This window comes from Lactuca sativa, chromosome 4 (genome assembly GCF_002870075.4).
Source record: "Lactuca sativa cultivar Salinas chromosome 4, Lsat_Salinas_v11, whole genome shotgun sequence".
Lineage (NCBI taxonomy): Eukaryota > Viridiplantae > Streptophyta > Magnoliopsida > Asterales > Asteraceae > Lactuca > Lactuca sativa.
Window position 1 is genome coordinate 406,103,205 of NC_056626.2, and position 23,019 is coordinate 406,126,223.

The 23,019-nt window shown below is 32.5% G+C and overlaps 3 protein-coding genes across 4 annotated transcripts; 2 read left to right on the top strand and 1 right to left on the bottom strand.

The window, feature by feature from the left end:
• The first annotated feature begins 2,540 nt into the window (after positions 1-2,540).
• On the top strand, positions 2,541-6,443 carry LOC111883039 (E3 ubiquitin-protein ligase RGLG2). Of its 2 annotated transcripts, none has more exons than XM_023879396.3 (12): positions 2,541-2,799; positions 3,452-3,777; positions 4,148-4,232; positions 4,324-4,464; positions 4,552-4,665; positions 4,750-4,847; positions 4,926-5,005; positions 5,099-5,204; positions 5,279-5,406; positions 5,487-5,706; positions 5,784-5,840; positions 6,180-6,443. In XM_023879396.3, exons 2-12 carry the CDS (start codon positions 3,481-3,483, stop codon positions 6,258-6,260), a joined length of 1,407 nt encoding a protein of 468 aa, XP_023735164.2. In that variant the 5' UTR covers positions 2,541-2,799; positions 3,452-3,480; the 3' UTR covers positions 6,261-6,443. The 2 variants fall into 2 exon arrangements, with proteins under 2 accessions (XP_023735164.2, XP_052626696.1); XM_052770736.1 differs by lacking the exon at positions 2,541-2,799 and adding an exon at positions 2,946-2,964.
• Positions 6,444-17,051: 10,608 nt separating this feature from the next.
• LOC111883085 (pentatricopeptide repeat-containing protein At4g35850, mitochondrial) lies at positions 17,052-19,967 on the top strand. Its single transcript, XM_023879453.2, has 13 exons — positions 17,052-17,201; positions 17,305-17,440; positions 17,553-17,715; positions 17,818-17,883; positions 17,974-18,071; positions 18,165-18,282; positions 18,361-18,570; positions 18,629-18,705; positions 18,795-18,888; positions 18,982-19,047; positions 19,150-19,227; positions 19,310-19,411; positions 19,679-19,967. The coding sequence occupies exons 1-13, from the start codon at positions 17,177-17,179 to the stop codon at positions 19,790-19,792; spliced, it is 1,347 nt and encodes a 448-aa protein (XP_023735221.1). The 5' UTR covers positions 17,052-17,176; the 3' UTR covers positions 19,793-19,967.
• Positions 19,968-21,444: 1,477 nt separating this feature from the next.
• Positions 21,445-22,804, bottom strand: LOC111883075 (ras-related protein RABB1b). Its single transcript, XM_023879440.3, has 6 exons — positions 22,604-22,804; positions 22,348-22,487; positions 22,158-22,240; positions 21,856-22,060; positions 21,714-21,782; positions 21,445-21,643 (listed from the first exon to the last, which is right to left on the bottom strand). The coding sequence occupies exons 1-6, from the start codon at positions 22,647-22,649 to the stop codon at positions 21,554-21,556; spliced, it is 633 nt and encodes a 210-aa protein (XP_023735208.1). The 5' UTR covers positions 22,650-22,804; the 3' UTR covers positions 21,445-21,553.
• Positions 22,805-23,019: the final 215 nt, after the last annotated feature.

Below are 23,019 nucleotides of genomic sequence, written 5' to 3' on the forward strand. Positions count from 1 at the left end.
TGCAATTTTCTCGGTTATAACCCCTCTTTTTCGCAATTTTGACAATTTTGGCCCAAATGGTAAAATTTTTGCAACTTTGGTCCTTTTTAAATTTAAAAAGCAGTTTTAAACCTTTGAAAAGGACTTGGAACACTAACTGTCCACTGTTTTACAGAAAAACACAGTTTTGGCCCTCCAAAACAGAAAATCTCGCATAATGGGCCTCATTGGGCCGAAAATGTCATTTTTAGCCCATTAAGCTTGAAATTTATGTTTTTAATCCTCCAAATGAGTATATTTCCAGAAATTGTTTTATTGAAACTGTTTTGACACACCTCATCCATCAGAATTCGTGATATGTCAATTTGGGCCCTTTAACTTTGTATTTTTCACATTTTAGGTCCAAAAATTGTGTTTTTAGCCCAAAGAAAATGTTACTAAGCCATTTAGCTATTTTTCTTGGAACACTTTGTATGTAGAAATATATTTGATGCTAGAATCATTTAACATAAAGTATATCTCGGTTTTGAGGGGTTTTATGGCTAGATCCAACATTATAACACACAAAAACACACATATAAGCATGGAAATCATACAAGGCATACAAAACACATATAGATCTACACTTTCACTTGTATTCCCCCCCCCCCCACAAAACTCATAAAAACAGAAAATAGGGGGTATGAAGCTCACCTTTGGGTGTTGATTCGGTTTTTGAAGAAGATATGGAAGAAAGTTTGATGATTTTTGGCCCTAGCACCCCTTGATGAAGATCTCGAGTTTATGGAGTTTTCAAAGGATGATGATTTTTGGTGATGGATTCTCCTTGTGAAGCTTCTTGATTCACGAAAATTTTGAAGAAGGAGGGAGGATTGTTCTTCAAGACTTAGAGAGTTTGGAAGAGATTTTTGTGGTGTGTGTGTGTGTTTGCATATGGCCGAGAGTGAGAGAGAGAGAGAGAGGGAGAAGAAGTGATCTTTGAAGTGATACTTGCATGGAGGTATGTGATATGTTGCATGGATATCCAAAAGACAATAATGAGGTGTCACTTGAAAGTCAACCCTTCCTCTTAGGCTTGTTTTGGGCCGAAAACATGGAAGGAAAAAGGAAAAATTTGGGCTTTTTGGCCCTTAAGCCCAATATTAGAGTTTGTTTGGGTATGTTTCAAACCTAAAAGAATGTGGTAGGATTTTTACATTTTTGTTGGACTAGTTTAGGTTATTCATGGATCAAAGCTTTTAATTCATTTCATTCTAGGCCCAACATGGCCCAAAATGTTGAAATAAATTAATGTGGGTCCAATTAGAGCCCAATTAGGGTTCTAAGCCCATGATAGTCAAATTGAAAGCTTATTGGTCCATTTGGATCCAATGAGGAAGTTCTAGTCCAAGGTGGACCTAAATAAGAACTTCTAGAGTTTCCAATTGTTTGATGACTATTTGTAGCACTTGTATGATGTATTTGATTGAAGTTTTTGATGTCATAATCATAGGTGTCACACATGTTCTTAAGTTTTTGATTCACATTAACTTGAGTGTATAGATTACATGACGCAAAATTTCCAGTTGTGACACCGGTGAAGAACAAAAGGCGAACATCCTTACTAAAACACTAGCTCAAACCTAGTTTAAGGAAATGTGAAGCTTGATCGGGATCGAAGGCATCTCTGGAAAGACTTAGAGATTCGGGGGTGATTGTTGGAATCCTAAGTCGATGATGAACTTGGAGGCCAGGCAATCTAGTTGTTTTATGGCAAGTTGGTTATAAGTTTCTAGTTTGATACAAGTTGGTATGTCAGGCTATATATACATGTCTATAATCAAGTTTAGGATTAAGAGAGACATATTGTAATCAATTAGGTTTGGATTATTTTTCCTATTAATCAAAGAGTAGTTTGGTTAAACATTGTTTGCAAGTTGTACATTTTCTAAGCTTGAAATTAATATTTTTTTTTCTTTGAGATCAATTTCGATTCTCTCCGACAGTTTAAACAATGTTTTTAATTCTTTTAAATATGGTGAAATTGTGGGACTTCTGCATTTGGTTATAAAATCTTATCTTTGACATGTCCTAAAATTTTAATGTCAACGGCTGAAGGAATGTTTCATAATTGTTGGGTAGAACGATAGATGATGATCAATGATAGTAAAAAAATAATACAATCTATTTAACAAGTTGTATATAATCAATTTCAATGGATGGTACTCAACTATCTAAGCAACCATTAGACATCAAGTTACAATGAATAAGACATTTTTGTTTTGAAAAGGACTATAATTTAATCCTCCCTCCACTTGTTGTATCTTTATCCAACCCATAGAATATGGAAAAAAAAAGCAACCAATCAGTAACTAATGCTTTTAATATTTTAGCATCAATAATTGAAACAAATAACATGGATCCTTAAACAAAAACAAATATAAACTACACAATTTTGTATATCATTTGTAAAATTCAAGTCAAATAAGAAAAAATTGGTTCATTTATCCGAACTTTCTTTTATTTACTTCGCTATCATACAAAATATAATCCATATATTCTAATGGAGACGTGTGGCCTACAACTCAACATACACCCAATTCAAATGATTTCGCACTAAAAAAGATTAAAGAATTTCAGCAAAGAACTTTGGTAGACTTCGTTCATCCCACCATGTGCATGATTCGATAGACTTCAACTAAACGAAGACTTCCAAAAGCGAATCCATTGATTAATTCAAAAGCTACGTTGCTTTTCGGAGACAATTCGAATCCTCAATTGTTGCTTTCAGGAAAGTAACTGTGAACCGCAAATGATCCTGTTTCGCTTAATTTAATCCAGGTTTGTTTATCTGAATCATTCATGTAGATTCATCAGTTCATCTCGTAGTTCTCTGAAAAATTGCGGATTAGATCAATTTCAGTCCGGTCCAGTCGAGTATCAGTGACTGACGCTGAATTCAATCTTCATCGGTGGTTGTTGTTCGATTGAATTTCGCAGATCTAGGTTGATCACTGTTCGTAAACCCAAATTTGCTTTGTTTAACAATTTAGTTATTAGAGATAAATCGTTAGATATTCCGGTGTCGTAATCCGTGGGTTGACGTACATCTGTCGAAAACAAATTTGCCATAGAAAGGTTGTTGTCTTCTTCTTTTTTCTTTCTTTTTTTTTTTTTTAAAATGAAATAGGCAAATTTGTAGTCGTACACGAAATAAATGCAGATAAAATTACTCTACAAGTGTTATGTCGGCGAAGCTTCTTCGTAACCGCTTGCTAGGGTTCGTGGAAGACCCCATTGTTCTAATCTCGTGAACTCCTAGGTTTATAAGTATCTTCTTCGTGTAATTTCCAGTCTATCTTCCTCTGTTAGCGATTCAAAACATACCATAAATAAGGCGTTTCATTCCATCTTAGGGGTTTTACATTCAAATCGTTACAGTTTACTTTCGAGAAGGTTGTTTCAAGAAAGATTATCAATCGGAATCTTGCAGATAACTTGATTTGATTCCGTTCGTATTGGATGGGGGGCAGAAGTTCAAGAGAGGAGCGTCCGACTGACAGACAGTCACCATCGTTCCAATCAACATCATCTTTTACTGGAAGTCAATACGGAAACTATCCTCAACAATCTTATTCAAATCCGCCACAAGACGTTCATAATTATCCTGTTCATGACGCTTATCCTGCTTATTCACAACCTTATCATGCACCCGCACCTGCACCAGCACCATCACCATCTGGTCAACCCCATAGACCACAGAGGAGGCTTGACCGGAGGTATTCAAGGATTGCAGATAATTACACTTCATTGGAACAGGTAGAATTTCATGAATCTCTTTTTCTTACACATTTTGCAAGATGTGATGTATCCTATTCCTATCCAATGGTCACTGGATATGTCAATCTTATATAGAATTTGGATAATGGATTTTGTCTTTTGTGTTTGGATGAATTCTGGTATGCTGATGTTTCTTGGAGAGATCTTGTTTTCGAAAATATGTCATACTTTTTGTAATATTGTGCATTGTATTGTAGTCTGTGCAAGTTGTTGCTAAAAAAATTGTTTTTTTTTTTGGTGGAACTTTTATGATAGTGGAAATTAGCACATTCATATGGAGTATTATCTTGTAGCTTTAGTTGAAAGCTTCCATTATTAATAGAATGACACTTCCACTTTTTTTTCACAGGTGACTGAAGCTCTTGCTCGTGCAGGGCTGGAATCTTCTAACCTAATTGTTGGTATCGACTTCACTAAGAGCAACGAATGGACTGGTAACATTTACGTTATTACCCTTTTTGTTCTTTTTCCTTCATTGTGATGTGAAACTCACTAAAGTCTAACTATCCATTTACTTACAAATAGGTTCAAGGTCTTTCAATAGAAAAAGTCTACATCATATTGGAGATGATTTAAATCCGTATGAACAAGCAATAACCATTATTGGGAAAACATTAGCTGCCTTTGATGAAGACAACTTGATTCCCTGTTATGGATTTGGAGATGGTATAATAGTAATTTAATCATTACTATTTACAATTCATAATCCAATAAAAATATAGTATCTTACAATTTTTTGTTACAAAATGGCAGCATCAACACATGATCAAGATGTTTTCAGTTTTTATCCAGAAGAAAGGTTTTGTAATGGATTTGAGGAAGTGTTGAGTAGATACAGGGAAATTGTCCCTCATTTAAAGCTTGCAGGTTTGAGATCTTAAACTCTATAATTTGTTTCCTTATGTAAAATTTACCATTTTGCCCTTTTAACCTCTATGTTTTTTGTTACAGGACCAACATCATTTGCCCCTGTCATTGAACAGGCTATGACTATCGTTGAACATAGCGGGGGCCAGTATCACGTGTTGTTAATTATTGCAGATGGGCAGGTGATTTTTTTTTTTTATAAATTTAATCTTTTTACAGTTTTACAAAATTTCCACAATTAACCTTTAATTAAATTTAAGGTAACAAGAAGTGTTGATACTGAGCCTGGTAATTTGAGTCCACAAGAACAGAGAACTGTGGACGCCATAGTTGAAGCAAGGTGCTTATAATTTATAATTTATATAATAAAACTAAAGTATTACTATAATTTATATTTTTATAATTTATACCCTTTGTTTTTTTTTTTTTACAGTAAGGTTCCACTATCTATTGTATTGGTTGGAGTTGGAGATGGGCCGTGGGATATGATGAAAGAATTTGACGACAATATCCCCTCTCGTGAATTTGATAATTTCCAGGTCAGCATTTGTGTAAAAAGACATGAATGCCCTTGAGTGTCATCCAATAATGTTAATAAATCTTGTTTGTTTAGTTTGTGAATTTCACGGAAATCATGTCCAAGAATGTGGCTACAATCCGTAAAGAGACAGAATTTGCTCTTAAAGCTTTGATGGAAATTCCTGCTCAATATATAGCAACACTCGAACTGAATATATTAGGGTAAAATTTACCTTTTTACCCTCTTGGTCAAATATTTATTTATTTTATTTTGTTGGACTTGGATTGGATGTATTGTACAGGAGCCGCAAAGGAGTTTCGCCACATAGGATTGCCCTTCCTCCTCCATCATCTTTTAGCCGCCACTCAAAACCATCACACTCAAGTAGCTTTCAAAAGGGCTCACAATCTTATTATGACCAAACTACCCCTGCCCCCACCCCTTATTATCATCAAACTAGTCTTCCAAACAGGGCTCCACCTGCTCCTGCTCCTACTCCTAGTTCTACTTATGACAATCAGGTGCATTTTAGTCTTTTGGAGTTTTGACTTTTAAGAAAAGGTTAATTGCAATTAATTTATATCTATATTTTATGTAGGTATGCCCCATTTGCCTTACTAACCCCAAGGATATGGCATTTGGCTGTGGTCATCAGGTAATACTATCACATATTATTATTAATTTTTTTGTAAAGTAACTTACATTTTTCGTCCCTGAGTGTAAATAATTATTTCAATTTTGATTTCAAAAACTTTTCTCTTGCAATTTTGGTCCTTATTTTTTCCAAGTAATATTTTTGGGACCAAATTTGCAAAACCAAAAATTGACATTTCACATGGAAAAACGTAACGGAAACCTCAAATGAAGAGACAACAATTGCAAGAGAACTTTTTGGGACCAAAATTGCGAAAATCAGCTATAATCAGGGACCAAAAATGCAAATATACTATTTATTATGTATTATGGAGATGTCTGTATATATTTATTTGTGCAGACATGTTGTGAGTGTGGAGAAACTCTACAGCAGTGCCCAATTTGCCGAAGCTCAATTGAAACAAGGATAAAATTATACTAATAAGGTTATAAATTGGGGTTGGTTTGCCGTTTGTGTAATGTGTTGATGGTATGGTTAGTGTTAGCTTAGATTCTTTTGGTGGCCGGATATGTTTTGCACATTCTGTTTGGTGATTTTTTTAATTAACTTATATGTTGGCGAGTTGCGTTTGTGGATTTGTAAATGAAAGTCATTTCATGTACAGCTTTTCTTTGTTTGGAAACTTTTATTATTATTATGTATTATTTATTGACATTGATGGTATTTAGATTATTTTGTCTTTTGGACACCCACAATATGTCTAGTATCATTGGTTTTCAACTAAATCATACTTTTTCATGTCATCATAAGGTTCATAATGTTGGTAAATGTTCTTCGGGTTTTGGAATTCAAAATGCTACTTTTGAATATTTCTAACAAAAATAACATCATGTATTGGTGGGTGTAATGCAAAAGTCACTTTTTTAGTTCGATGTACCTCGAAAATGTGGCATTTTGGGCTCTATGGACGTTATTTGTATCTCGAAAATGTTCTTTATTATTATTACAGACTCTATAGTTTTAACTTGGATTTTCTTTCATTATCTTGATACGTGACAACAATAATCTACGGGAAATCTAATCTAAAAGAGTATGATTTTTTCAGTTCCTCAAATCCTAGACCTAGTTCGCCTAGCAAGAAAGTAGAAACCTATGGGAGCCATTTTATTATACATCATTTTATATAAATGAAAGTATTTAGTTTTTCATATTTATTCATGATGTAACATGTTTTTTTTTTAAATGAAAGTCTATGCTCATGTCATGTACAACCCAATCCTTCTTTGTTTTGAATTTTTTATTATTTATTATTTATTGAAGATGGTATTTGGATTCTTTTATCTTTTGGAAATGGTTTATTAATTAGGTCGTATTATATCATATACTCCTTTTATGTAGTAATTTCGTTCGGATGATGGAGTATAACCTTTTCTTATTTGATAATCATATCTTGATCTTTGTGATCTGTGGGCCATGTTAATGGGTCGGGTAGCATGGGCAACGGCTAATGTTCTCCAAATTTCTAGGGTCCCATTTTTATATACTTTAATATGTTAGTGTGTGTATATATATATATAGCGGTTGAGTGGAATAATAAAAGAAAATTGAGTCAAAACAAAATCAGCATTGCAGACTTAGGGACTTACCATTTTTCTGAAATAATCATCGCATTGATCTTATTATCAATTCTATTTTTTTTTTCAACGGTAACAAAATAATCGATTCTGGTTTTTTACGCAACCTTTTGATTTTCGATTTCAATTTATGTTTTCTGATTTCTAATTCAATCTTTCTTACTACATCAATTTTGATAATAAGATTTCACATATCCTTAAAAAAACCGATCTTCAATTTGTGTTAATTTGATTTCCTGCAACTTCACCGATTTGATTTTTGATTTTTGGTTCATCTCTTATCTGATTTTTGATTACTGTTTCGCCTTAATCTAATTTTTTATTCATGTAAATTATAATATTTAGTTATTGTTTTTCAATTCTTTCATGTTAGGTATCTATAAAAAGTTAATTTATATGTTTTTATTTTCTTATTTTTTTATAGGTTTAAAATAATAACATATTGTGTATAAAACATTTATCTGGTTGTGAGAAAAAAACAAACAAACAATTAATAATATTACAAAGACAAAACTTCAAAAATGGTCCCTGTGGTTTTAGAAAATATCAAGTTTAATCCCTAAGTTCAAAAAACCTCACAGATGGTCCCTATGGTTTCAAAACTTTTAACAAACAGTCCCTTAGCCACATAAAAAGACTTATATGCCCTTTCTATTTCTTTTTAGAATTAATTTTACCTAATCCTATTTTAAAAAATAGAAAAACAAAATAAATAATTCATTGGGCCCCACCCCTCTCTCTCTCTCTCTCAACATAAAAAACGCACATCGTCTTCTTCATCTGTTTGGGGATTTGGTGGAACGAACAAATCAGAAGCGATGAGAAGTTCCGATGGTGGTCATTCAAATCGCAAGGAGAGACAAAGTGGTCGATCTCCGGCGACCCTCTGAGGCTTTAACTTTCATCATCTCCGGTTGAGAGCTAAGGGAACAGGTCTTCGTCTTCGTCTGTTCGGAGAAGCTGAAATCACGAATGGAAGGTTGCGATCAGGAAGCTCCAATGGTGGAGTGTGGTTCTGCAGTAGTTAAGGGGATAATCTCGGATATTGCGGACAAACTGTTTGATAATCTGTTTTGGAAACGATTAATGCTAGTACAAATCAATTTATCTATTGCTTTCTTCTTTCAGCAATCATTACATTGAAAGAGGAGACGATTGTTTTGAAGAAATCATCAAACCCTGAGCCAGTACTTGAAGAATTCATACCCCTTAAGAACACTAGTGATGAAGATGCAAAACTCGAAATCATCAGTAAAGAAAAGTGCGGTGGAGACAAGAAGAATTGGTTGAGCACCACTCAGCTTTGGAACAATCCAAATCCAAATCCAAATCCAAATCTAAACACAAATCAAACCTAAATTTGGAAACCAAAATCAATTCATCAAATTACCAAAAAGGTAAATTAAAAGGGTACGTGATCGATCGTGTACCATAAGCCGTTTCATAAGCAAATAACTGAAAGCATTATGAATTATTAATATGTGTGATCGCAGAGAACTGATGAAGAAGATGATGGAATGATCGGCAATCCATATCCCACAAAAGCATTTATCCCATATAAGGGAATTTGTGGGTTTACAGTGGTGGAGGAAGATAAGGAGGAATCACCGATTCCAGGGCTCTCTCTTATCACCCTTGGAATCAAGAATCCAGTGAGGGGAAACATTTTACTTACAAAAACCATTTCCAATTCCAGATTGCTTCCTTGTTCTTCACCAAATGCTCAACAAACATCTAGAAAACAAAGAAGATGCTAGTCAACAGAGCTGCATAGACGATTTGTCAATGCCTTACAGCAACTCGGTGGTTCACAAGAATCTGGTTCCCCTGATGGCCCACTCCTTATCGGCGCCACCACCACCACCGGTGACAATAGCGATGGTGAAGATGAGAGAGAGAGAGGAGGAGGTAGGCCCAATGAATTATTTATTTTGTTTTTCTATTTTTTAAAATAGGATTAGGTAAAATTAATTCTAAAAAGAAATAGAAAGGGCATATTAGTTTTTTTATGTGGCTAAGGGACTATTTGTTAAAAGTTTTGAAACCACAAGGACCATCTGTGAGGTTTTTTGAACTTAGGGATTAAACTTGATATTTTTTAAAACCACAGGGACCATTTTTGAAGTTTTGTCTATTACAAAAACAACCTAAAGAGAAATTTATCACAAGTGTCTGTTAAAAAAATATTAACTTTTTTTCTAGTAAGGATATATCCAATCCTCCACCAAAAACCAATTTTTACACCATTTTGATGTGGAGTCATCTCCAACCCCACTTATTTTCCACAACATTTTGATGTAAACATAGTATAACACCAAATTTTATGTTATACTATTCATTTACAATAAAATGATGCAAATCTTTTATGTGCCAGTTTTTATCTCTCTTATTTGATCTCTATTCAATTTTAATCATATATTAACTTGTTATCAGTTTATAATTATAAAAGTTAATCTAAATTTATGTTATATATTAAATTGATATTAACTAGTCATAAATATAAAACTAAATTTTAATGTTTTAAATTTATGTAACTTTTTTAATTAACAGATGTCATTTTAATAAAACAACATCTATTTCGAATTAGCAATATACAAATATTAATTTGGTAATAATCTTGTAATGAATATATTTTATTAAATTTTCACAAGAAAAAATGTATATAAACATGTTAAGAACTAATTAGTTGAAGGGTGTGTTTGACAAATTTATATAAGTTCAAAAAAAGAATATATTATGGACTATTTTTGTAGGGGTAAAACAAATATAAAAATTGATGTAGGGTTGGAAATGGTCTAAGAGCGTTAATTTTTTTTTGCCTGGACCCTCAAATCGGCATGGAACCGCACCGAATTATCCTTGCACAAATTGTGGATGTAAGTATAGAGAAGAATTACTAATAACATAAAAAAAACTCATTCATCAACCGAAATGACCATCATGTTTGAAACGAGTCCATTTTGGATTTCAAATACGTATAAAGTGTATTGCTCTTCCATTTGCACATACACACGCAAACACCCCCCCTCCCATCGATCTTTGCCTTTAATATGTCTAATATCACTAGTTTTTGGTTTCGATAAGTTTCATTATAGTGATAAATGTTATTTGGGTTTTGGAATTTGAAATGCTACTTTTGAACATTTCTATTAAAAAAATGTTTCTCTAGTTGTTATATTCATGGGTGTAACACAAAAAATCATGTTTTAGACGGATGTACCTAAAAAATATGGCATTTCGACGCTATTTTGTAGACGTTATTTGTATCTCGAAAACATTCTTTATATTTCGGACTCTATTCTATTAACTTGTATTTTCTTTTATTATCCTGATACATGCCAATAATAATCTAAGAAGAAATCTGAAAAATCGTCGCTTACCGTTAGATAATCTAAAAAGTTGCCAATTAAATGGTGATTTTTTTTATTCCTCAAATGCTAGACCTAGTGCGCCTAACAAGAAACCTAAGGGAGACGTTAGGATTTAGGGTGAAACGTGCCACGATAAAAGCACTACTGAAACAATTATGATTGATCGGTCAATAACCATTCCATCGAGTATGTTAGAGTCTACTAGGGTTCGGGTTTAGGGTTTTATTATACATCATTTATATAAATATAGTTATTTTCAGTTACATAAACATAAAACATGATTACATTGAGAATTAATAACATGATAGTGTTGACATTGTGAATGCCAAATAAGAATTTGATCACAAAAAAGGTACGATGGTGAAGTGTATGTATTTCCTCTACGTATGCAGCTTGATACACCGCTAACGTGAAAAAAATGAACAAAATAGTAAAAGTGTATGAAACCTAGTGATCTCATTGTCAGTATCACATGAAAACATGTTATACCAGAGCATCGTCATTTCCTACATTTACAAGTCATATATTGTAGATTGACAACACCATATTTGCTATAATCATGTACTTCAAAGATGTTGTCGATGTGTGTATACCTTACATGTTTAATATTTGAGCACTATATGTGTATAAGGGTTGATTAGATTATGAAGTTCTACTACAATATATATATATATATATATATATATATATATATATATATATATATATATATATATATATATATATTTCCTCCATTACAACATTGAGAATACCATCATTGAATCGTATCACGCAAAACCTCAATGAGCATCATCATCGACACATTCCGTTAATCTATCGATAATACATTGATGGACTCAACAATGTTAGAGGTTATTATATTATAATGTGCTAAATTTAGACGTACAATTCCCATTTGACTTTGGTAAGGTGATTGGACTTTGAGATGGGTGATGGGATTTTGGTAATAAATGCATATGCATTTCGTTATTTTGTTGTTTGTTCAATTAGTGTCAATGGTTTGGTCATGGTTTTACATGCTTTGGTGAGATAGTGTTTGAAGTTAGGGTTTGTTGAAGATGGATAAGAGAAGCGTGAATTGGTGATCAAGTACGGATCGAATGGATGCATGTTTAAAGACAAAAAAGAAAATGCAATGGAAGTAGGAAAACACCGTGAAATGAATAAGTTTGTAAAGAGTATAGAAGTAAGCCACTTTTATTTCTCAGCCCAAACAAAAACAAAGGTTAACAAAAGTAGTGATAAAAGATGGGTCTGAACCATAGAGAAGAAACAAACCAAAAAACTAAAAAACATGATCACCGATTGGTCGTGTTCATGCCCATCTCCTTTGGTAGTGAAACCATTTAACATGCATGTTGCTACTCTTAAGTTATAGATTGAATTGAAATGGTTGATTTGAAGTAAAAAACTTTGTGAAATCTCATCACTATAATTTAGTGATGCAAATTGAACATCAACATAAAACAATTCTCACTTTAATTGGAGCTTTTCTTTTTTCCTTTTTTCAAGAAAGTGATAACCAAGATGATAATAGTCGTATATTTTCCCATAAACATCTTGATTCATCATACACAAAATAGAGTACAAATACAATACACAAATATATAGAGTACATATACAAGAATGGGTTGAGCCCTAAAGGGTCGAGAGCCATAAGAACTATACAAATATATACATGCTAATATGCCCCCCACAATTTCATGGGAAGGTTCTCGGATACTCAGACTGGATGGAAACTTGGAAAATAAGGGAAATGGAAGGCCTTTGGTGAAGATGTCTGCATATTGGTATCGGGAAGGAACATGAACAACCTAGATGTGGCCAATGGCCACTTTGTCACAAACAAAATGAATGTCAAGTTCGATGTGCTTGGTCCGTTGGCGTTGAACTGGATTTACAGATATATAGATGGCACTGATGTTGTCATAATATACAAGAGTGCCAGACGAAAGAGGCATATGGAGTTCATGCAGGAGATTACGAAGCCCGGTTGTTTTGCTAACGACGTTGGCTAGACCACGATACTTAGCTTTAGCACTAGAGCGCGATATAGTGTATATGCTCAAGAATCATATTAGAATGATATTGCTAATTAACATATGATCATATTCATAAATGTTCACACTAACAACAACTTGATACAATTGATTATTTATTAGAAATTGATTTTACTAAATATTCATAAACTCTTATAATTAACTGAAAATTACTTATTTCATGGAAATATTAATTTTCAATGGCAAGTAACAAAATATATCATAAGGTATGATTTCTTAAGTCATGTATATTGTTTTGGACTAGAAATACTCCTTTGTCTTTTAGCTAAAGTTAAAGTTTATATCTTATAAAGAATTATAAAAAATTTATAAACTTTTCTTCTCTTTTTTTTATATAAACCGTAGACATTCATGCATGTTGCTAGTCATGGTGTTTTGAATATAATAAGGGAAAGTAAGCATGATTTAAAGGCATGGGAGACATATAGGCTTTAAGCGAATGGAGTGCTTAAAGGGTTAAGGACTCATGGTTAACGTATATGCTTTATAAAGACATTCATACCACTTTTTTCTTTAGATGCTAGAACTGTAACCATCATTCTTTTCTCTCACTTTCTTTCTTGCAAAGGAGTGCTAGAAGATTACTTGCTTGTATTTTTGTCTCTTTAAGTCATATTTGGATATTGACTTAAAGCTTAAGAGTTTTGACTAGCATCTTCATCAAGTTGGGTTTTTATTGGTGTTTCCATCTAATGAAAAGTTATACTCCATATTATACATCAACATTCAAGCCTCCTCTTGAGGATTCAAAGGACTACAAAGGTTGTCAACTTCTTATTCCTACTATGGTTGATATGTTTCTTTCCAAACCTTGCAAGAAGATCATTGGTGGGTTTAAACTAATTTATATTATTCTAAAATTATAAAGTCTTCTGTTGCTAAATCTTGAGTTTTTGAAACTAATTTTTGAATAAAACCCAACAAAAGAATGCAAGGCTTCAACTATAGATGCATAACCCAAAGTTAATGGAAAGAGTGGAAAACAAGAAGGATGCTCGTTAAGGTGTTAATATGATCTAAAAGTTACTTATTTAAGATTTGATAAATGATTCAAGTTAGATGAATGCCAATCAGTAGATATAAATTTAACAAAAAACAAAAGAAGAAGCCATATAAGACACATTTATTTCTACTTTAGTGCTTTATGAAATTATGTGAATGGAGTAAAAAATATAGTGTAAAAGGAGAATAGGAATTTGAAAAATAGACCTCATAATAAGAAAAAGAAAAATATAGCATACCAGCTCGTTTTCCACCAATCTAAACATCAAAAATATCCTTTGTTAGTTACTTCCGTCAAATCTTTGTTTCACTGCTTAGCCTGCATACACTGTGAAATCCAAATTTTAGAAAGAATCAAATACGGTGTTTGGGTGAAAAGATAATGAAGCATGCGAATTTGAAGTGTAAACACAGACATGTAATGTGATGTACATATAACAGAACAATAAAATCATCAAAAACAATTTAAAATGAGAACTGGAAAAATTGGTATCTAAATAAACTTATTTAAGGGAAGGAGTTGGGATACAAACTCTAACTAAAAAAATTAGTGACCGATCATGCAAATGTATTTCATGATTTAAGTAAGTTTCATCTAATGGGTCATAAAAATGAATTTTTTTTTAGGATTCTTCATGTTGATGAGTATCAACTACTACATCACGTTATAACCCACATATGATGCAACTAAGTTTGTGACATGAACTACTTCAAGTAAAGCATTACATAATCTCTAATATAAATTTGGTCAACATCAACCTCTAATGGTTAAGGGCAGAAGAGAATAACAATTTGAAAAATAAAGCTCATAATAGGAAGAAAAGAAAATAGGGTTGAAGCCCTTTAAGTGGAATGATTCCATATCTTCAGTCAAGCAATCTTTGTGGGCATGATACATTAAGCTTTCCAAAAACATAGACAAGTTTATGAAGGCTGTAGATCCAATCAAACCTTCAAATGGGTAGCAACATTGTCCTTATCGGTGAATGATGATGCATTTAAATTGTCATATATAAACTTTCAAAGTACCTTATCCGGAAATATTGAGTTCTTTTACATTTGTTAGGTACCATTTGTGTACAATTGCGTCTACTCATTTTGTTGCATAAACCAAATAGAAAAAAGGACGACCCCAAAGGAATTGCAATATACATTATATGATATATTTATTACAATATCCAACTTTCAGCGGCTAACATTTGCAATGTTGGTTTTTTGTACCCAACTTAGTATAGTGAAATTAGAATAAACAACCTAAAAAGAGACAATGATGAGGAATAAGAGTTTATTTTTTAAGAAATGTTGATGCAGTGCCAAAAGCCCCTGAAAACAAATGTACATCAATAAGAAACAGATAAAAGTGAATAAGTTGGATACTATTTTAGGCAATCTGAATGTAAATAACTAAATACTAAATAGGTTAACCACAAAATATTTAATAAGAGCATAGTTGGAATAAATAAAAAACAAAAAGTAACTTTTAAAATCTTAATTGCTTTCTAAACTTAAAATTCAACGGAGATTTGTACTGTACAAATTTTACAACACAAGGAATAGTAACATGTTTTCATATATTTGTATACACCATCCTACTTCCATTAATACCATACATTCTACTTAATTTTAGCATTTTACTTTTTTTTTTCTATTATGACATTATACTTAGCATTTATAATATACAAAATTGCTTCAATTTGGATAGAATCTACGAAATACAAATGCTATAATAAAACGAAATAAAAGAAGGATGTTATAATAAACAAATCAATGAAAATGAATTGCTATTTGTTGCATTTAACCCTTTCACTTATGATTGTAGAAACACATGGAATGCAATAATCACACTATAATAGTTTGTGGGTCAACCTTAAAAGTAAAAAAAAAAAAAGTAGATTATTAGATCCGATTTGATTTCAGTACTTACAAGTAAAGACTGTTTCAAAATATATGAGAAATTAGCAGGGGAAAATCACCAAGTTCAAACTATGAAGGAATTTCACAAAATGAAATAGCAGCACCAACAACAACCACCACAAAGAGAATGATCATAATCAAAAGAAACTGAAAGCTAGATTTACCCAACACTTTACTCTTGAAGCCATACATTAGTTGACCCTGAAAAGTCCAAATTTTAAATTTCATAAATAGTAAGACTACACATATGATCGGTTTGGAGTTTATGTGTGTGCTTTATAACTGTTTCTCTGATAAACCATCTAAAGCCTCCAAAGTTGATGTAAGAACCATATTCCATTCCCTTATTTTCTATTCTCTATACAATCAACTCACATATGTTTAACAGATTGGAAGACAAAGTTGAATTGTTTATACAGTTGTAAGAAATCATATTGTCAATGGAAATAGATGATGGTTGTAAGTGGATCCGGGCCTCTACCATGTAAACATAAGAATGAAGAAGCTCAAAATTAACTAAAAAACAGGTTTATAAAGTTCATATTACTCATTGATTTAGGAATTGTGTTTAAAGATAATATAAAACCTGAGACATCATAAGAGTGTGTTGGAGCACCATGTAAGAAAACAACAGTTCCACATGGACTAACCCTGACATCAAATGACCTTGAAAGCTCCAAAATTGAAATTTTATGAATAGTAAGAGTAAACATGTGTTCGTTTTTGCGCCTTTGTGCGTGCTTTTATGCCAATTTCTCTGACAAACCGTCTAAAGCCTACATATTTGATCAAAGAAAACGTATATTTGAAGAAGAAAAGAAGAGAATCTTTTCGGTTAGGGTAAGGTCAGGGAGACGTTTGTAAATAGAAAACGTGTGAACCTCATATCGAAGCAGTCTCTCCCTCAATTACATGGTCAAAGGTGGGAGGTGGAAATGGTTTTGGAAGAATTGTGGAGTTGAAGAAGTCTAGTAATCTACTTGAGAGAAAGAGACGATGAATCAACGATAACAACCGATTGAGTGACAGAAACGGTGGAGGAAGCAAATACATGCGACTTCAAAATTAAGCACGGGCCAATGAAAAGCAACCGGCTCACCTGGTTGGTGTTCATAAGCATAATATATATATATATATATATATATATATATATATATATATATATATATATATATATATATATATATATATATATATATATATATATATATATATATATATATAAAGTTATGTTTTTATGTATTTTGCAAATGAATTAAGTACTTTTTGTATATTTAATTCGTAATTTAATTTGCATAACCAAAAGGGGTTCAAGTGTTCTCATTTCTTTCATTCTTTGTTCCTTTACCAAAACCTCGGAAGAACCCTCGTCATTTCTCACTCTCAATCTTAGCTCTCCCCCGATTTTCAAATCCATGAAGTTCCTGCGTTGTATCTCCGGTAGGTTTGGGATCAATTTTATTTCCTTATTTCTTATCCAAATTTCTTCACTAATCTAATTTCTTAATCTTTGTTGTTGTTGTTGTTGTTGTTGTTTCATTAGCCAATCGTCAGCCACTGCTCGCAGCACTTGGCCGTCGTCAGTTTGCCGTTTCCGCCGACGATTATGCCAAGAGAAACTACGCCAACAATGTGTCTGAATACAATACCGTCATTGGATCTCTCACTTCTCAAAGAAGGTATGTCTCTCGCCCTCATTTCGCGATGGTTTCATTGTTTAACCATACACTTTACTTCTAGGGTTTCTGAGAATTTTGAATTCATGAGTCTGATAAGGATGTTCATTCATAGGATTTACTTGTTGAGGGATGTATATGATGATATGATGTTGGATGGAGTGAAACCAGAGAAAGATACATTTCGCGCGCTGATTGCTGGTAGCATGAAAGGCGTCCGTCTACAGGACTGTTTCTTCTTCCGTGATCAAATGAAATCCATGGGTTTGATTCCTGATGTAAGTTTCTTTACTCTAATAGTCTAATGATCGAATCTCTGCCTCCTGTTACTTTGCTTTTAACAGTTAATTGTTTCATGACATTGTTCATATTTGTTACAGGTTGTGTTGTACAACTTCATGATCTCAACATGTGGGAAGTGTAAGAACTCCACTGAAGCAACACGGGTATATAGTACACTCCTTTGTATCTGTAATTCTATATCATACCTCCACAGCTTTTCATCTCCTAACCATTTGTTGTCTATTTAACTAAAGATCTTTGAAGAAATGAAGAAGCTTGAAGTAAAACCTACTGGACAAACATTCATCTGTCTAATCAATGCATGTGCAGCCACTGGCAGAGTAGATCAAGTGTATGCATTTCATTATCTATTTACATGTCAACACTTCAATAGAGACATATTATGATTATCATATGATCATATAATATTAAATTACCATTTCAGATATGCAATTATTCGTGATATGACTGCTGCTGGACTTGGTTTAAACAAATTCTGCTATGCGGGACTTATAGCTGCACATAAGAACAAGACTCCATTAGCCAAAGACACATCTGCTAAAGTAGTTCTTGAACTATCTTTATATAATTTTTATTTTCCAGTTTCATGAATTTAAATGTTATTATTTTTCATGAAAAAGATCTTGGAGCTTGTTGAGCAATCCAAAGGGTGGTCTTCACTAGAACAGACTAGAGACAGTGCTGAAAATGTGATGATGGGGATTTCTGAGGAAGAGTTATATGATATCCCTACTGCTAATTATATTCACAGGAGGGGCGGTTTTGTCCAAAGGTTTTTCACAGTTTATCATGTTGCTTTCCATGCGTGTGCAGATCTTAAAGATGTTGAGGTACTGAAATTTATAATTAAATATTCAAATACACAATATGACATGTATAATGTTGTAGGCAGTGGATGCTCTTCAGGAGATGCTTAAGAAAGATAACAAAAATCCTGATGTTTTCATACTGATTCAAATCATGAGGTGACTAAGTTGTAGTAATATTGATAATTTGATATTCTCAATTTAAAAAAAAAAAAGAATATTTATCTATGATGATTATTGACATTTAGGTGTTATCTGAGTCGTGGAGATATTGATCGTGGGGTCAAAGCTTTTGAAGACTACATGAGCTCAAACAATCCACCTGTACCAGAGCTTTATGCTGTAAGTTTAGGATTATATATTATATGTTTCATATCTGGAATAATTTAAAAAAAAAAAAAAGATATGGTCTTTAACTCTTCTTTATTCATGCAGACACTTATAGAGGGAGCCATGACTGGTTACACACCCAAGGGTATGCAAGTTGCTTTGGAGAAGCTGGTAAATTACTGACGATTTTGCCCCTACATAATACATATACTTGAATTTTGGTTAATGTTTTTTTCTAATAAATCACTAATTTTTGTGTTTTTATTGATTTAGACGGAAATGACTTCTAGGGGCATTAATTTGGTCCCATCAACGGGAAATGCTCTTCTTCTTGCAGCAGCTGGTGAAAAGGTAAGAAGAGGGCTTTTTTTTTTTATAATTATTTTGAGTATCAAAAAGATTTTGTATTAATTTTATTTTTTAATGTTTGCAGAGTGGAGGGTATACGATTGCTAATATGGTATGGGATCTGATGCAAGCTCGTAATATAACTCCATCACTTCCTGCTGTTCAAGCATATTACAATGGTTTAAAGGTATGTCATTTCCTTTATTTTATATTAAATATAATATAATTCATATTTAGAAAAAGAACAAAAGTTTTGAAAAGAATCAAACCACTTATGACAACAGTTCTTTTATTATTGAATAAAGTTGGTGGAAAATAAAAAACTGGACAAGAAGTTTACCACAATATGGATGGTGTAATAATAATTACTAGTTATTATCTAATAATAAACTATATTTGAATTGTTGTATGTAAGTTTTTAAGATAAAAAAATATCCAACATATATATTTTTAGGATCGGGAGATACCCGCGGATGATCCAAGATTGGTGTTGGTGTCTCGTACTGTTGACAATTTGCGGGTAAGATTTGGAAGGAACCCTGGAGGACAATTTGGAGACAGAAGATGATCACAGCATCTCATCTATCATTTTTATTTCCTTTTCTAATATTTTTTTTTTGGTAGTTGTTGTACACCAAGCAGCACAAGTTTTGATTATAGTTGAAGTTTTTAAATTTTTTTTTTTGCTCCTTTAAATCAACTTTCCACGCTGCCAATAAATGGGCCACTTAGCCTGGTTTGCATGGTAGAGTGTCTTGTGATGAGTATAACACACACACACACACACACACATCTTCGTTGAAAAGGGTTGAATGCGAGAAATAGTAATTGTAACGTCCTTTTATTGATTTGTTTATTCTGATACATGTTAACCCGTCAAAGAGAGGGATAATAATAAAAACCATTGTTTGTTGCATAAAGGGTAAAGATCGAACCATAGAGAAGCATGGAATTAGAGCAAGTCGAACAGCGTGTTTAATGTTTTTGCCAAGAATGAAATCTATTAAAGGATTTTGAATTCTATTACGTATTTATGTTTGGTGTGTGGAATGGAAAATGCTTGGTGTTTGGAGGGTATTTTTGTCTTTTTAATAAAACATAGGGAATAAAAAAGTATGTTTTTATCCATTGTTGTTAAGATCTTGATCTTAAAGATCTTATGATTTTAAGATCCAACAAGCCAAATATGATCTCGATTTCATTAGGATTTATCTGAAACAAGATCTATAGTGAGATTTTAAGATCCCAATTAAGATCTTAAGATCTTGTCTAGTTTTATTATATAGTTGAGTCTTATAATTTTGTCTATTCAATTTGAGATCGAACATTGCAAGTTTCAAGAAGCTTGATAGAGTTATACTTCATACTCATGATAATCCTCCTTTATGTTCTTAAGCCTTTAGTTGTACATTATCATAATTTTTACAGTTTACAAAAAAAAAACTTATTTCTTTTTACAATTAAGATGCTTATTTCATAATTTTTACGGTTTGTAACAACAAAACTTATGATTCATGTTTGAAAAGTTAAAGTAAACTATATTTCCAGATCTTAATAAACATCAAGCTATAATGTATATTTCATACTTAATACCGTACAATCAAATTTGAATATAAGTTCATTTTGATAGAATCTTATGATTTCGATCTTGACAATCTTGTTTTTATCCAAAATATTATCAATTCCTTTAAGAAAAAATTTAATAAAATTCAAAGAATTCCAATTTCTTTGATTTTATCAGCCAAACATAGGGCGCGTTTGGTTGTGGAAAATTTTCCAAGAAAAACAGAAATTTTGGAAACGCGTTTGGTTTGTTCAGTTTTTCAAAGTTTTCTTAAAAAATGAAAATTTTCAGTTTTCCAAATTATATGTAAATTAGAAAAGTAATTTTTACAGTTTTCCAAATTTCTAAAATGGAAAATAAAAACTCCACTCGTTCCATCCAAAAGCATTTTTATTGAAAATTGAAAATGAAAACTCAACTCTATTTTTTGAAAACATTTTCGTAGAAAATGAAAACAGTTTTTCATAACCAAACGCACCAATAATTTTTATTGAAATTTACATCTCAGTTTCTTTGAAATCCATGAGCCAGAATGCCCAAAAAGTGTAAGTCTAAATTTAGTTACTTGTTTCACTTTAAGTGCATTTAATTAAGTATTCTTATATTTATATAATACCCCTCCATAACAATTTTCAAGGTACATAACTAAAAGATAATGATCAAATTGGTTCAAAAGACCAAAATCCACTTATATTTATACATTACATATTATGTTCCAATATTAAAAAATAATAATAATAACATATGCTTCTTAAAGAAGCAAGATCAACCACAACATCCACCACTCTGAGCAACTGTTCCATCTCTTGCTCCTGTACCTTGAGGACGTCCATATCCCACCTTTATCCCCGATGACTACAAATTAACAATTTACCGTTTATAAATCATAAGTTTATAAATCTTGAATTAAAATCCAATTAATTACCTCATTTGATACATCAAACACACCCTCCTGGATCTTCTGAAGTATTTTTTCTGCAGTCTTAAGAAACGCCTGCAAATCAAACAAAACCATTTAGAAAATCCATTTCAAGTTTTTAAAAGATGGAAACAGAAACAGTGTGTACCTCTTCAACATTCTGTGCTGTTCTTGCAGATGCTTCCAAGAACAAGAGTCCATTTTCTTTTGCAAACTGTTCTCCTTCCTCTTTGCTGACAGCTCTTCTGTGGGAAAGATCGCTTTTGTTTCCTACAAGCATGATTGTCATGTTGGGATTGGCATGTTGTCTTGCATCTTCAAGCCATCCAGCTAGATGATTGAATGTTTCTCTCCTGGAATTGAATAAACAAAATAGATCATCAATGATGAATACAACTTGTGTATGCAATAAAATGGTTACATATGATATGATATGATAGACACACATACCTAGTGATGTCATAAACCAGAAGAGCTCCAGCTGCTCCTCTGTAATATGACCTGGTGATCGATCTGAATGATTCTTGGCCAGCCTGAATCATTCACCATTAATTCATGAATCCTTACTATCATCATCAAGAATTTACGCAGAAAAAACTAGAATCAATTGAAGAATCAGGAAATTAGAAAAAACACATACGGTATCCCAAATCTGAAGCTTAACAGGCCTGCCATCAATGGCGACCATACGAGCACCGAATTCCACTCCAATCGTCAAGTCATGAACTGGTTGAAACCTCTTGTCGGTGAATTGCAGCAACAAACACGATTTCCCTACACCTGCGAGTGAACAAACACCAAAATTCGTTATACTAAGTTGAATTAGGTTTTCTGAAATCGAACTGTTTAGGGTTTACATGATCAATGATCAAAGATACAACTGGAGAAAAGAATACCTGTATCACCGATGATTATGTATTTGAAAAGGTAATCGTAGGACATTGTTGAAACCTAATTTGATGACGATGAATATGAGGAACAAAAGTGAATTGATTGATTGATTGGTTTCTTGTGTTGTTTGTATTGGGGTTTTGCTTTTATGGTTTGCGGAAGAAAACTTGACTTGGCAGATACCCTTTTTGATAAGATCAAGTTTAGAATCCTTAATCTAATACTCCCCCCTTATTAATCTAACTCTTTTATTATTATTATTATTATTATTCTAATTATCTTTAAAAAAAAATATTGCATTTTGTAAAGATAAATGATAAAAAGGAAATACCTGAAATCCGTCCCGACCGTTCTAGACCGTGATTTCAAATATATAACCGGTTTGAACTGCTTACTTGGTTTCCAAGATGTAATATACTAA